Source organism: Paramisgurnus dabryanus, chromosome 23 (genome assembly GCF_030506205.2).
Source record: "Paramisgurnus dabryanus chromosome 23, PD_genome_1.1, whole genome shotgun sequence".
Classification (NCBI taxonomy): domain Eukaryota; kingdom Metazoa; phylum Chordata; class Actinopteri; order Cypriniformes; family Cobitidae; genus Paramisgurnus; species Paramisgurnus dabryanus.
The window spans coordinates 2092760-2107900 of NC_133359.1; the positions used below are offsets into that span (position 1 = coordinate 2092760).

The following is a 15141-nucleotide window of genomic DNA, read 5'->3' on the forward strand; positions in this document are numbered from 1 at the left end:
TATTGGTTTATAATCGGTATCGAAAAGCATTTTTTTATTAACCCAGAAAATGTTCATATTAGGGATGCACTGATATATATTGGTTTATAATCGGTATCAGAAAAAAAATTATTAACCCAGAAAATGTTCATATTAGGGATGCACCGATATATATTGGTTTATAATCGGTATCAGAAAAAAAAAATTATTAACCCAGAAAATGTTCATATTAGGGATGCACCGGTATATATTGGTTTATAATCGGTATCGAAAAGCATTTTTTATTAACCCAGAAAAATTTTCATATTAGGGATGCACTGATATATATTGGTTTATAATCGGTATCGGGAATTTTTTTATTAACCCAGAAAATTTTCATATTAGGGATGCACCGATATATATTGGTTTATAATCGGTATCAGACATTTTTTTTATTAACCCAGAAAATGTTCATATTAGGGATGCACCGATATATATTGGTTTATAATCGGTATCGAAAAGCATTTTTTTATTAACCCAGAAAATGTTCATATTAGGGATGCACTGATATATATTGGTTTATAATCGGTATCGGGAATTTTTTTATTAACCCATAAAATGTTCATATTAGGGATGCACCGGTATATATTGGTTTATAATCTGTATCGAAAAGCATTTTTTTATTAACCCAGAAAATGTTCATATTAGGGATGCACTGATATATATTGGTTTATAATCGGTATCGGGAATTTTTTTTATTAACCCAGAAAATGTTCATATTAGGGATGCATCGATATATATATTGGTTTATAATCGGTATCGAAAAGCATTTTTTTATTAACCCAGAAAATGTTCATATTAGGGATGCACTGATATATATTGGTTTATAATCGGTATCAGAAAAAACAATTATTAACCCAGAAAATGTTCATATTAGGGATGCACCGATATATATTGGTTTATAATCGGTATCAGAAAAAAAAAATTATTAACCCAGAAAATGTTCATATTAGGGATGCACCGGTATATATTGGTTTATAATCGGTATCGAAAAGCATTTTTTATTAACCCAGAAAAATGTTCATATTAGGGATGCACTGATATATATTGGTTTATAATCGGTATTGGGAATTTTTTTATTAACCCAGAAAATTTTCATATTAGGGATGCACCGATATATATTGGTTTATAATCGGTATCAGACATTTTTTTTATTAACCCAGAAAATGTTCATATTAGGGATGCACCGATATATATTGGTTTATAATCGGTATCGAAAAGCATTTTTTTATTAACCCAGAAAATGTTCATATTAGGGATGCACTGATATATATTGGTTTATAATCGGTATCGGGAATTTTTTTTATTAACCCATAAAATGTTCATATTAGGGATGCACCGGTATATATTGGTTTATAATCGGTATCGAAAAGCATTTTTTTATTAACCCAGAAAATGTTCATATTAGGGATGCACTGATATATATTGGTTTATAATCGGTATCGGGAATTTTTTTTATTAACCCAGAAAATGTTCATATTAGGGATGCATCGATATATATATTGGTTTATAATCGGTATCGAAAAGCATTTTTTTATTAACCCAGAAAATGTTCATATTAGGGATGCACTGATATATATTGGTTTATAATCGGTATCGGGAATTTTTTTTATTAACCCAGAAAATGTTCATATTAGGGATGCACATATATATATTGGTTTATAATCGGTATCAGAAAGCATTTTTCCCCACTATCGGACATTGGACGATCGGTACACAACAGCCGATGATCACGGCAGATCTTCATACAATAAAGCGAGTTGACCCAAAATGTTCAAGTGTCCAATTTGTTTCATTCGCATCTGGTGTGACTGCACAGTAAGTGATTGAATATCAGCACATTAGTCCATAGTTTAACATCCATAGTTTATATTTGACCCAACACTGGGTTAAAACAAGCCAGCATAGGATAATTGACAAATTAATAGGTTGGGTTCATCCTCCTTTCCTGTTTTTTTTTTAATAACCCAGAGCAATGTTAATATTTAAAATGATAAAACTCTATTGAACCTGTTGGATTAGGGACGCAGTCGTATATTTTGGCCTTTGAAGGAGTAGACATCTGTTCACCCTTTATTCAGAAATGCTTTTGTTGAGGTACACAACATTTTTGTAAAAACATTGCGGTTTGGTAAACAGAAGATATGTTGGAAAAATGTCCTTTTTAATTCCTCTGGCTTGTTGGAATAAGTTGGATGTTCCAAGTGTAAATGTTAAACACATGACGGTGATTCACAGCTTAAACACACAGAGCGTGACAGGTACACTTACACACAGCCAAAACACAAGACGATAGATAAATAATGAAATACATCTTTTATTTACAGCACTGTTTTCTAGAGCGATTACAAACAAATCACCGCTGTCAGTCCATTAGATTCATCCAAACCGTTCAGCAAAACATGAAAATAAATATAAGACATAACTACAATATTTACATCTTCTGTTTATAAAACTGTACAGGATCGTGTCAACAGTAGCATTTGGTATTATTCGTGTCCTGTTCTTCGAGATTCCCTCATGCACACCAACACTTCAAACTACTTGAAAGTTACAAAAAAGGGAAATAAAAACTTATCCAGAGATAAACTTAGCCTCTATTATGCAAAAGAAATGAGGAAATGTTCAAATATATGACTCTTTATTCAGGATAATCAGCATTCAAAGCCACTGCGTGCAAACGCACAGATTCATGCCGATTTCTTCCTCACGAGGGCTTTGTGGTCACTGGATCGGGATAATAACAGTGGAAGACTTTCGGAAAACAGTTGACTTCATTTCCAACAACCCTAACTTACCAATCGAGAATTTGTTAAAACAAATGTTAAATGATCCTTTAGAGGAAAAGAAGATATTGTAGGATGGTTGAAATTCTCACAGATCCGCCATTCTTGGCACATTGTATAATTTCAATAGCCTTAAAATTGCTTCTTTTACAGCCCACCATTAAACTTCATTAGAATCTATCAGAGGTGTTTTGAGAAGTTTTACCACAGCCGTACATCAATGGTCGGTTTCTCTCCATTAGCACATGTTCTCTGTTAAAAGAGACCTTTTTACACAGAGATTACGGAAAATACACAGAAAATGCATCCCGGGATGATTTGATTTTTGGTTCATTGCCAATAATAATTCCGAAATGCGTGCATTCACACACATACAGTAAAGATCCCGTAAAGACACGTGAGGTATTTTCCAGATTGTCAGAAGTTTGCTAATTTTCCGTAATTTCTTTGCATTTAGTTTATGATAAGATCATAAGGCGCGTGTGATGCGCTGTTCTGTCATGCTGGTGAATGATCTCTAATCTCTGCTTCAGTCCAGTTTGCCAACATTTCTCGTTGTGTATGTTGATCTGCGTTTAAATCACTGTGTTAAAGAGCTGAACCATAATTTCTTGTTTTGATGGCACGCCCCGTACGGCATTGTTTCTGCGTCTTGTTCACACAGAATGCTTTCCGTGAATGTTACTAGGTCCTCTTTCCGGACGCAATCCCAGGACATTTACGGGACGTGTTGTGTTCACACAGAAGCCCCTCTGACCATTTTTCAGAAATTTTCTGGGACCAAAGTGCTTTGTGAATGGGGTTTCCGTATCAGCGCTCGATGCTGAATTTTACAAACGTGTACCGTGAGCCCTGCATCACGGTTGTGGATGCAAAATGTGACATTTTCTTGTGCTTAAACAAAACGAGCCGTACATAGGTGTAGCACCACTGGATCACATGAGTTGTGGAAGCTCGACTGTAAACCTACAGTAACTTAAAACAACAGTTTCAATTTTTTCTGGTGTGATACCAGAGCAATAAAAAAATAAAGAGCAAAGGGTTGATAGTGTTTAAAAAGCTTAGACATTGTTGACATGCATCCTGAATGACATCCTACAAGTTACACTTGTAGTTCTTGTCTTCTTTAGCTGATCTTGTCGTCCTCAGATGATCTTACAAAAGAGGAAGTGGAAAACAAAAGTTTTCCGTCTCTATGAATCATGTTTCCCACATTACATAGTGTGAGTTGGCGTCTGGTCCGTGTCTATGATGATGCTCAATGCGTCTCATCCATACTGACACCCAGTCGTTTCATGACGGTCACCCGAGAGCTGTACTGGTTGGGTTTCTGCAGAAGTTCTGGTTTGGGTTGGAAATGCTCGACCAGGATTTTCAAAATGTTCTCCAGTTTGACATCCATCTGAAGCACCTATCAGAAACGCAACAGAGATTCAACTAATAAGTATAAAAAAGTTGCTTGTTTTCAATGTAGGACGTCAAACTAAACATCTCTGTTGATGTGTATACACTCCCCCAAAGGATTATTAGGAACACCTGTTCAATTTCGCTTTAATGCAATGGTTTAATGGTGTGGGGGATGTTTTCTTGGCACACTTTAGTCCCCTTAGTGCCAACTGGGCATCATTTAAATGCCACGGCCTACCTGAGCATTGGTTCTGACCATGTCCATCCCTTTATGACCACCATGCCCATAATGCACCATGTCACAAAGCTCGAATCATTTCAAACTGGTTTCTTGAACATGACAATGAGTTCACTGTACTAAAATGGCCCCCACAGTCACCAGATCTCAACCCAATAGAGCATCTTTGGGATGTGGTGGAACGGGAGCTTCCTGCCCTGGATGTGCATCCCACAAATCTCCATCAACTGTAAGATGCTATCCTATCAATATGGGCCAACATTTCTAACCTTGTTGAATCAATGCCACGTAGAATTAAGGCAGTTTTGAAGGCAAAAGGGGGTCAAACACAGTATTAGTATGGTGTTCCTAATAATCCTTTAGGTGAGTGTATACTATCCATATTGAGTAATATTCCTCATTGATTCATTTAGTGGACACTTTTATCCAAAGCGCCTTACAAATGTTACTATATAAAATTAGCCTTCGGGTATTTTGAGTTCACAAACAGAATGTAAATATATTTTTATAGGAGCATTCTCTGAAGGGAAATATAAATCTGGACCATAAACATGTCTATAATAATCTGTGGCATTATCTGCATTCCATAGGGACACACTCCGCTCAGATTAGGAATTCCTCTGGTCTTTGTAGCCGGAGCGTGTTGACCCATGGAGACCCCTGGAGAAAACAACTCGAAAACAGCCAGCTTGCATTGTGATTTCTCCACCGTGATTGTGATATACTGTCAGCTTCATTTGTGTTCATTTATTTTTAGTTATTAAAGCATTAAAGTTTCGCTTTTAAAGGAACCAGCAGAAGTAGCAATGCCCTTCAGTCCTTGATTCTGATTGGTCAATAGCTTTGGTTTATATACAATTAAACACAGCTGTACCCAATGATTCTGTGTATCACTGCACTGCACCCTTAGGAATGTAAACATATGCAAAACATTTAGTTACTGTTCACAGGGACTATAAAGGTGATTTTACTTTATGAAAGTTGCATTGATGCATATGTTTTTGCTTTAATATTTCTATTTATTTTTTAAAGCAATAAGGTACTTGAGGTTGTGCTATATCATGAATAAGTCACGGCTCAAGGGGTTGCATTGACTCCTTTTCGTGTCGTGCATAAAAACACCCTTCAGCCGTGACTTATTCACCATGCAACATTGACTCGTGCACCTTATTGCTTACATATGAGCAATAATATTACTGAAGTTTGCGTCTGTATTTCATCTTTCATTTTATTGCACTGCATCCATTACTACACTCATAAAACATTTGCATGTATTGTTATAAATCCCTCAGCTTTACCTCACTTGAACCTGCATGTTAAAGTTTGAAATCTTGACTTTAATTCATTTCTTTCACCTGTATGTGAATGCTGGATTTCTGCTCACATAAGCCAAACTCTTCAGTTTCCATTAAAGTCTTTCTCTGTTCTTTCTACTCCCTTGGATTATATGAATAACACCAGACGGCCTTTATTTACTTTGTGCTTAATGATGACTATATATCATGGTTAGTTTGGTTATTATCTGACTCAAAAGAGGAATGATATCTTTATGAGCTCTGCTAGGAAAAAAAACACTACATTCATTCATTTTCCTGATAAGGTGTCTGGGATCCCAGCAACGTTGAGTACAGAGTTCAAACCTCGCTCTGAATATTAATGAAGTGTTTATGACAGAGTTTCACTGTCAAATATCTTTATTCTTCAATGCACAAAATAAACCCAGTATTTTAATCTTGTTTATATATAAAATAATTTTATGAAAAAAATCCATTCATGGGGTTAAGAAAGATAAACAACTATTCCTTACTGTTGTAAGCTGCTTTGAATAAAAGTTTCTGCGAAATGCCTAAATGTAAACATTTTAAAGTTTTTATATCTTCTAGCGGTCGATACTGACTGAATGCTCTCAGCACGCATTATACGTTCATCAAATACATTTGCTTCAAATCCACTTAATACCCGGCCTTAGGTCATTCAGAAATACAGTTGATAAACAATGCAAGAAAACATGTCGGACGCTCAAAAAAAAAAACTTTTGCATCTGAACTCTTCAATTGTTCCTCAGCTAAATGTGACCACAAAAGTATTTTATATTGAGATTTACACAAAGCAGAATAAATAAGCTTTCCATTGATAGATTGTTTGTTAGGATAGGACAATGTTTTGCCGAGATGCAATAAAAAAAAATCTGGAATCTGAGGTTGCAAAAAATCTAAATATTGAAAAGAACACCTTTAAAGTTGTCCAAATGAAGTCCTTAACAACACATAAATACATTTTAGATCTATTTAAGGTAGGAAATTTACAATATATCTTCATTGAACATGATCTTTAATATCCTAATGATTCTTGGCATTAAAAAAGTTTATAATTTTGACCCATGCAATGTATTGTTGGCTATGGCCACAAATATACCCATGTGACTTATGGCTGTATTTGTGGTCCTGGGTCACAAATGTCTCTCGTGTTATGTATGATTAGATATTATCAGTGTACTGTGTAAGAAAATGAATTCTGTTCAGTAAAGGTCAAGTATATTTAAAACACGGCTGTAGAAGCTGAGATGTTTTATGGTGCGAGTGGTCGTTTGGTGAGGTTATTTTGGTGTTAGTTAGCGGTCGACTAGAGTTTTCTTACACTGTAAATGTGACCAATGTCTCTTAAAGCAGCTGTCTCTCTCGTCCATGAGGTCGAACATAAACCAGACAACTGTAGATGACCAACATCATGTCATACCTGAGGTCAATTTCAACACAACATGTGTTTTTGTCTTGATGTACAGTTTTAGCTATTAAATCAAGTCTGTTTTAGGTCTGATTAAAACTAAGAGTGGATCAAGTCAATGAATGTTGAGGCCTTCAGTGATGTCAGCAGTGTGGATGAAGGTCCTTGCATGTGTCTAGGACAGCTGTCCTCGTATCGCATGTCGTCCAGCACCAGCTTCACCACACTCCAAATACATTAACATCTAACCACAATGGTCTTTTTTTGTGGCAAATGGCAAGTTTGTTTGAAATTTAAACCTGTGTCAAACCTACCTCAAATGGTATTGGTTTAATTTAATTGGTATTGGTACACATTTAAGACAGAGACAATGAGTTAGGAAAGTTGCTCTTCTATGTAAAAACTCTGAGGATGCGGTTAAGCTCTTTCATTTTGCATTTGTATTAAACGCAGGCAAATGTCCAGAACAGGTTGAGCTGTGCGAGACGCGAGCGCAGCTGTGATGTTGAGAAAGTGATGAATGTGAGTTTTACTGTGTTCTGATCAGAACTCACAACCACACCCATACATGTACAGACGCCTTCAAGTCCACAAATACAATATCTGCTTTGTGCTTGAATAAAACAGACCGCTCGCAAAAGACAGATACAACAGAAAAAAATTCAATTAAAATCACTAAATGAGTGAAGATATATAGAAGATATGTGCAAATAAATAAATAAAGAAAGAAGGAACGAAAGAACGAAAGAAATAACTAAAAAGAATGAAATAAAAGAAAGAAAGAAAGAAAAAAGAAAGAAAGAAATAACTAAAAAGAATTAAATAAAAGAAAGAAAGAAAGAAAGAAAGAAAGAAAGAAAGAATCCAATTAGCAACTAGCAATGACAATGATTTTGATACGATACACAAACTTACATTTAATAAATAAAATGACAAGGAAAATAAAAACTACTTCTAAGTCGTGTTATAGTCACAAAATATTTGTTTAATTTATTTGTGTTATTGACACAATTTTCCGCTTTTTTGTGCCACAAATGTCTTTTTATTGTTGCTTGGGGTTGGGGTTAGATTTGGGTTTGGGTTAATATTTAATTTTATGCATTGGTTTCTTCATGTTTTCTTCCGCTTTTAAAACTATTTTTGCTCGGGGTTAGTGTCTAAAATGTAAAAGAAAGTCATTCTCACCCCAACCCCAAGCAACAATAGTAAAAAAAGGAAAAAAAAACAAACGAGAAAAAAAATATTTAATAATTATACGATAAAGAAAGTCGTGACATGAAAAACAATTTTTAGACATTCGTGCTCAATGGCACGACAAAAGCGGAAAATCGTGTCAATAACACGTAAAAATAAATCAAATATTTTGTGAATATAAAATGACTTGCCGTGAGACTAGGTTGGTATTTTTCTTATATTTCCATTTAATAATATATTGTTGGGTCCCGGAATAGATTATACCTATTTTAATGGGTCGCAAAATGAAAAGTTTGGGAAACACTGCTTTATGATGTCATAGGATTTTTTGCTAAATGGTTCCATAAAGAACCTTTATCATCTGAAGAACCTTTCTGTTTCACCAAAGGTTCTTTGTAGTGGAAAAGACTCTAGACATGTTATATTTAAATAGTTTATAGACATAAAATGTAGACTTTTTAATCAGAAATGTGCCTGCTTCATGTAACAGTCTGTCAAATCTTTTTTACTAAATAGTAAATTTATAGGTGGGTTTTACTGCAGTGCGAGAAGATACTAATGTAGCGGACATTAGTATCTTCTTCCACTGCAGTAAAAGCAATCTTAAAAGTTACTATTTAGTAAAAAAGATTATCTTTACCAAAATATCGATTTAAATGTTGTTCAAGGTCTTATATTACTATCTTTCAACATTTTACCATTAATTATTCTCATGGTATATAGTAATGGAAAGTGATCAGAAATATCCACGTGTAGGATCTCAAAATCTTTGACATAATATAATATTTGACAATGTCAACTTCCCACATGTCAAAAAATTTAAATTAAAGGTTGAATTGATTTGCAAACCAAGTTGTTTTCACTTTATGCTGCATTTTTTTACAGTGTCGTAAATCTAAAGTAGAGTTTTGGGTGTTTTAAACAAAATATTTGGGAGAAACTTAAATAAAAACAAGCTAACAAAACACAACTGTTACAGGAGTAGTTTATGAAAAGAATAAGAGCTTGACACACATGATTAGTATGAGGGTTTATGGCACGTGCTGTTAGCCGGTGGGAGGTAGTGATGAAGGTTAATCTCTCTCTCTCTCTCTCTCTCTCTCTCTCTCTCTCTCTCTCTCTCTCTCTCTCTCTCTCTCTCTCTCTCTCTCTCTCTCAAAGCTGCTTTTGTTTCTCTGTTTCACTCCTAAGGAGGTACAACCGAACAAATGCCTTTCATTCATACACTCATGCACAAACCGTACACGCATGCTTACTTTTGTTCAATCTCTGAACACTCGGATTTTTTCATAGTGGGAAACCTCAGACTTCTTGTCTCTGACTTTAGTACATTTAGAGGTCTCAGACACTAAAGACGTAAAAACGTTCATTGGCTATAGAAATACACAATTATGTGTGACTTTAAAAAGATAAATGATTTAATAAAAACAATTATTTATTATTCCACACTAAATCTTATTTATCTGTTGAAATATTGCATTCTTTGGATTACTGTTGTTTTGATGTTTTAGTTTCATAACATTGCCTGATCTTAAGTTTTTTTTTTTTAAGGGTCCAGTAAACATTGGTCCAGTTGGCCTTTTAAACATTTGTACAGACAGACAGCTGAGTCTCTTTACTGGACCCTGGTGTCAGCCCTGAGGGCAGGCGTGGTCACAAGACTTCTTTCATAGACTCAGTATGGGGTGAAGGTGTATATATATATATATATATATATATATATATATATATATATATATATATATATATATATATATATATATATATATATATATATATATATATATATATATATATATATATAAAAATATATATATATATATATATAAAAATATATATGTATATGTGTGTGTGTGTTTGTGTGAGACTTTATTTGAAAATTCTTTACTAAAAACTCGATAGATTGTCCACATGGTCCTGCTGTCTCTGAGCTGTATGACACCAGACATCATTCATACTTTAGTTGAGTTATGAGTTTTAAAGAACTTTAAAAAACATCCAAAATCAAAATATATTTCCTATCAATTAAACAAAGCCAGATTTTAGTATGATAAGTTTTGTTGCATTGTGACATTATATTTTGTCATTTGCATTAATGTAATACTTAACTAACTTAGCAACAATTACTGCAATATAAGATTAATTTAAATTAGGTAGTGCAACAAATACTATCATAATATTTAGTTTATGATAGCCGCAGAAAAAAGTTTGTCTTTAATCATCATTTCTACAAATACACATTAAAATGTGATTAAAAATCAGGGTTATTCCATAAAATTTATATTTCTGAAATTTTCCTAAAATACATGTAAAAACATTAGTATTTTGTTATTGAGAAATTAATGTTTTCTATGCAGTACTTAAGATCGGAAAACACTAAATATTTTTGTTATTTGGACCACGTTTTTACATATTTAAATTTTCAATAAATAAATGCAAATAAAAACATTATTTGTATTAAGAACTTGGCAGAAATGTTGTCAGTTGGCAGAAAGAAACAAAAATGACCATTTTACTTAAATTTAGTAAAACTGAAAATAATCTTATAGTGCTATCTTATTTTTTGTCCGTGACTTTATTTCTGCATTATGGGAAAGGGAATACGATTTTAAAGATCTGTGAAATGAAGAATTAATTGACAAATGTGGCAAATAATAATTAAAATAACACAATGCAAAAATCACAATCGTCCATCAAACAGCCCAATTGTCGCTGTATTATTTCTTAACCCTAATATATAAGGATTATGTGTAAGTCATTTGTATACTATGGGTCAAAAATTACATTTATAGCCTTTGCGCACACACACATACATGAACACACGCGCGCATGCAAGCACACAAGCGGGCACGCACACACACAGGTGATACAAGTGTCATATAAATGTGAGTATGTAGGGACAGATGCAAGGCGGAGGAAAGTATTTAGTGCCCGTGAGGACTGAACACTTGTTTCTTTATGAAGTGACAGCTGTTAAACCACACCCACAGGCTTGACTCCACCTCAAAGTCATTCAGCTAAAGTCAATGACATTTCCTTTGAAGTTCAAATGAAAGGAAAACTAACCAAACAGCTTTGAAATACAGCATCACTATCATATACGTCTATGGTGGTGCTTACCATAAATCTAAAAGATAAAATCTGCATTTATGCATTACTGTGTGTTTTTAAAACACTTATTACACTTTAGCACGGAACTCTATGTGTTAATGTACATGAATCACAACATTAATGGCTTCAAACCAAATGCAACACTAACCAGAGATCTGAATATCAGCACCTCACATAAGTATCATTTAAAAGATGCAGATTGAATTATTGAAAGGTTTGACGGCTGTAAAACACACAGGAAGATCTTTAGCCACACGGATGTGTGAGGGTATCGATCGTCCTACCATGCAGTAAAACCAAAATCAGTATGAGAACAAAATGTTGTGTTTCAGCATTCCAGCCATTAACCGACCAGATTATCACGACCATGAGACACATCAACTCATCTGAAGTGAAACTGAAAGACTTTTTTCCTGCAAAAATGCTGTAGGTTTACATTAATGCCATTGAGGTGACTGTAACTTTGGGTTAGGTTAGTAGTACATTTCTTGTTAAGCCTTTGACCTACTAAAAACCACGCTTATTTTCATCGAACAAGGTCCTGTTGTGAAAAAATAGGTGCATGTTAATCTAAATTATATAACATTTGATCAAAATGTAATTACTTGGATGGCCAACTTTAACTAACTGGTCAGTTCTTGTGGACGGTTTAAAGGCTGTCCAAGGACTTTTAGAGCAGGGGTGGGGAACCCTGTCCTGGAGGGCCACTGTCCTGCAGAGTTTAGTTCCAACCCTAATTAAACACACCTAAAAAATCTAATTAACGTCTTCAGGATTACTTGGAAATTAAATTCAGGTGTGTTTGATTAGGGTTGGAACTAAACTCTGAAGGACAGTGGCCCTCCAGGACCCAGGGTTCCCCACTCCTGTTTTAGAGGCTTCCTCAATATTTAACAGCTATTAATAGAAATGGCACAAGGACATTCACAAATTTGGGAGATGCTTTCTTCCAAACAACTCACTGCACTTTCAAGGCAAATATTTTATCAGTACCTGTGCCCCTGGGATCAAACCCATAACCTTTGTGCTGTAAATGCAATGCTTTACCAACTGAGCTACAGGAATATTACGAAAAACAAAATTTGTAAATTACTATTTATCTGGAGACTACACTGTAAAAAGTGAAAGTTTGGTCTACTGAAAAAAATACTTCAATTGGTAACAAAAAAAAAAAAATTCAACCTACATTTTCTCACTCTTTTTTTCTTACCAAGGAGGATTAGGGCCAAGCTAAAATAAAAAAATAAAACCATCTCGAGATTAAAGTCATTAAAATGGCAGAATAAAGTCATTATTTAACGAGAAAAAGTCAGAATAAATATAATTTCGAGAATGCCGTCGTTATTTAACGAGAATAAAATTGTTATTTAACAAGAATAAAGTTGTTATTTAACGAGAATAAAGTCGTCATTTAAAGACAAAAAAGTTGTTATTCAATGAGAATAAAGTCGTTATTTAACGAGAATAAAGTCGTTATTTAAAGAAAATAAAGTCGTTATTTAACGAGAATAAAGTCGTTATTTAACAAGAATAAAGTCGTTATTTAACGAAAATAAAGTTGTTATTTAACGAGAATAAAGTCGTTATTTAACGAGAATAAAGTCATTATTTAACGAGAAAAAGTCAGAATAAATATAATTTCGAGAATGCCGTCGTTATTTAACGAGAATAAAATTGTTATTTAACAAGAATAAAGTTGTTATTTAACGAGAATAAAGTCGTCATTTAAAGACAAAAAAGTTGTTATTCAATGAGAATAAAGTCGTTATTTAACGAGAATAAAGTCGTTATTTAAAGAAAATAAAGTCGTTATTTAACGAGAATAAAGTCGTTATTTAACAAGAATAAAGTCGTTATTTAACGAGAATAAAGTCGTTATTTAACGAGAATAAAGTCGTTATTTAACGAGAATAAAGTCATTATTTAACGAGAAAAAGTCAGAATAAATATAATTTCGAGAATGCCGTCGTTATTTAAAAAGAATAAAATTGTTATTTAACGAGAATAAAGTTGTTATTTAACGAGAATAAAGTTGTTATTTAACGAGAATAAAGTCGTTATTTAACGAGAATAAAGTCATTATTTAACGAGAATAGGGGTATCTGCTTTGCAGATCTGCTTGTTAACATCACTCCAAACACATTAATGTAAAAGTACGACTTTATTCTCGTTAAATCACGACTTTATTCTCGTTAAATCACGACTTTATTCTCGTTAAATAACGACTTTATTCTCGTTATAAAACAACTTTATTCTCGCATTTTAATGACTTTAATCTCGAGATGGTTTTATTTTTTATTTTAGCTTGGCCCTAATCCTCCTTGGTACACTTTAAATTACTAATTGAAGTAATTTTTAAAAGTTAATCAATTTTTTTTTACTTTTAACAGTGTAATTTATAAAAACCATCTGCATCAACAGAAGCTTAACTGGTCTGTAAACATGATTGTGTGATCAAATCTAGCGGACCATACCACAACACGACCTAACTGCTATTATGCAGACACAAATTATATTTTTCTATGAAATACAAATCCGACCCTACGCATGAAAGACTGACCCAAGTTTGAGTAAATCAGACTGCAGGTGGTTTGTTGCACATATGTGACATAAATGAATCCAGCATTAAGATCATGCGATGAGGAAACATGCCCGTATGACCCCGCTGTGAAATATCAGCCATAATTCAGGAAGTCACATTCCTGCGTTTGACGTAACCTTCCTTTAAACATCTAGAGTTTCCCTGCCGACAACCATCAGAAACATGAAACGATTACGATTCTTTCCTGTAAACGCTGTATTTACATATGTACCATCACTCGATTTCTGAAAACAAACCCAATAGTACAGAATATAGGAAATGATGTCACTATACAGCATCACTGTCACAGAGATGAGTTTATGTCATGGGAAAAGATGCTGTACTAAGGATGATCGGTGTATTTCACTGTAACCGTGTATAGTGTTTCGTGAGAACAGAATGCATATGTATATGAAATAAAATACTGAATGCGGTTCACATTTCAGGTGTAGTTTTCTATTACACCTTTATATTTCTGTGACCCACTCTCATTGCAGGTATAAAGTAAACTTTTAACTTTGTGTAAGTTCAAAAAAGACCAGTCTAGCCTCATGGGAATTCGTACGTATTTTACGAGTCAAGTCATTCGTATGAATTCGTACAAAGTAAATCGTACAAATATGAATTATTATTATTATTTTAGAAAACCTCCTAACTTCAATGTCACAGAGGTGAAAGCAAAATGTAAAAAAAATTACAAATGTGGTCGTACGAATTAATACGAATAAGCCACACCGTAAAATACAAAAATCAATTCTATTTCTTTTTAAAATAGCGAAAATGAAATACACAGCCCAGTCTCACGAAATTTCGTGATATAGTCACGTAACCTTTTGATTATTTTTTCGTGATATTATCACGAATTTCTGCATTTTTTCCGTGATTGTATAACGAATTCCTGTTTTCATGTGATTATCACGTTTTGGGAACTCAACTGTCTTGTCCTATTTTCTTACCATTGTCGCTTCGGTTTAGGGTTAGTTTTACATTTACATAAAATAACATCCCTACCCAAACCCAACTTTAACCCTAACGCCAGGCGACATAAAAAATAAATCAGAAAAAATTTAACCCTAAACCAA

At 33.7% G+C, this 15141-nt stretch overlaps 1 protein-coding gene across 1 annotated transcript in view; it reads right to left on the bottom strand.

Annotated features, from left to right (window-relative positions):
* Positions 1–2317: 2317 nt before the first annotated feature.
* Positions 2318–15141, bottom strand: part of kcnq1.2 (potassium voltage-gated channel, KQT-like subfamily, member 1.2) — a 128170-nt gene continuing 115346 nt past the window's right edge. Inside the window, exon 19 of the mRNA XM_065277538.2 lies at positions 2318–4215. Coding sequence (XP_065133610.2) covers positions 4063–4215 — 153 coding nt within the window. The 3' untranslated portion in view covers positions 2318–4062. The remainder of the gene's footprint in view (positions 4216–15141) is intronic.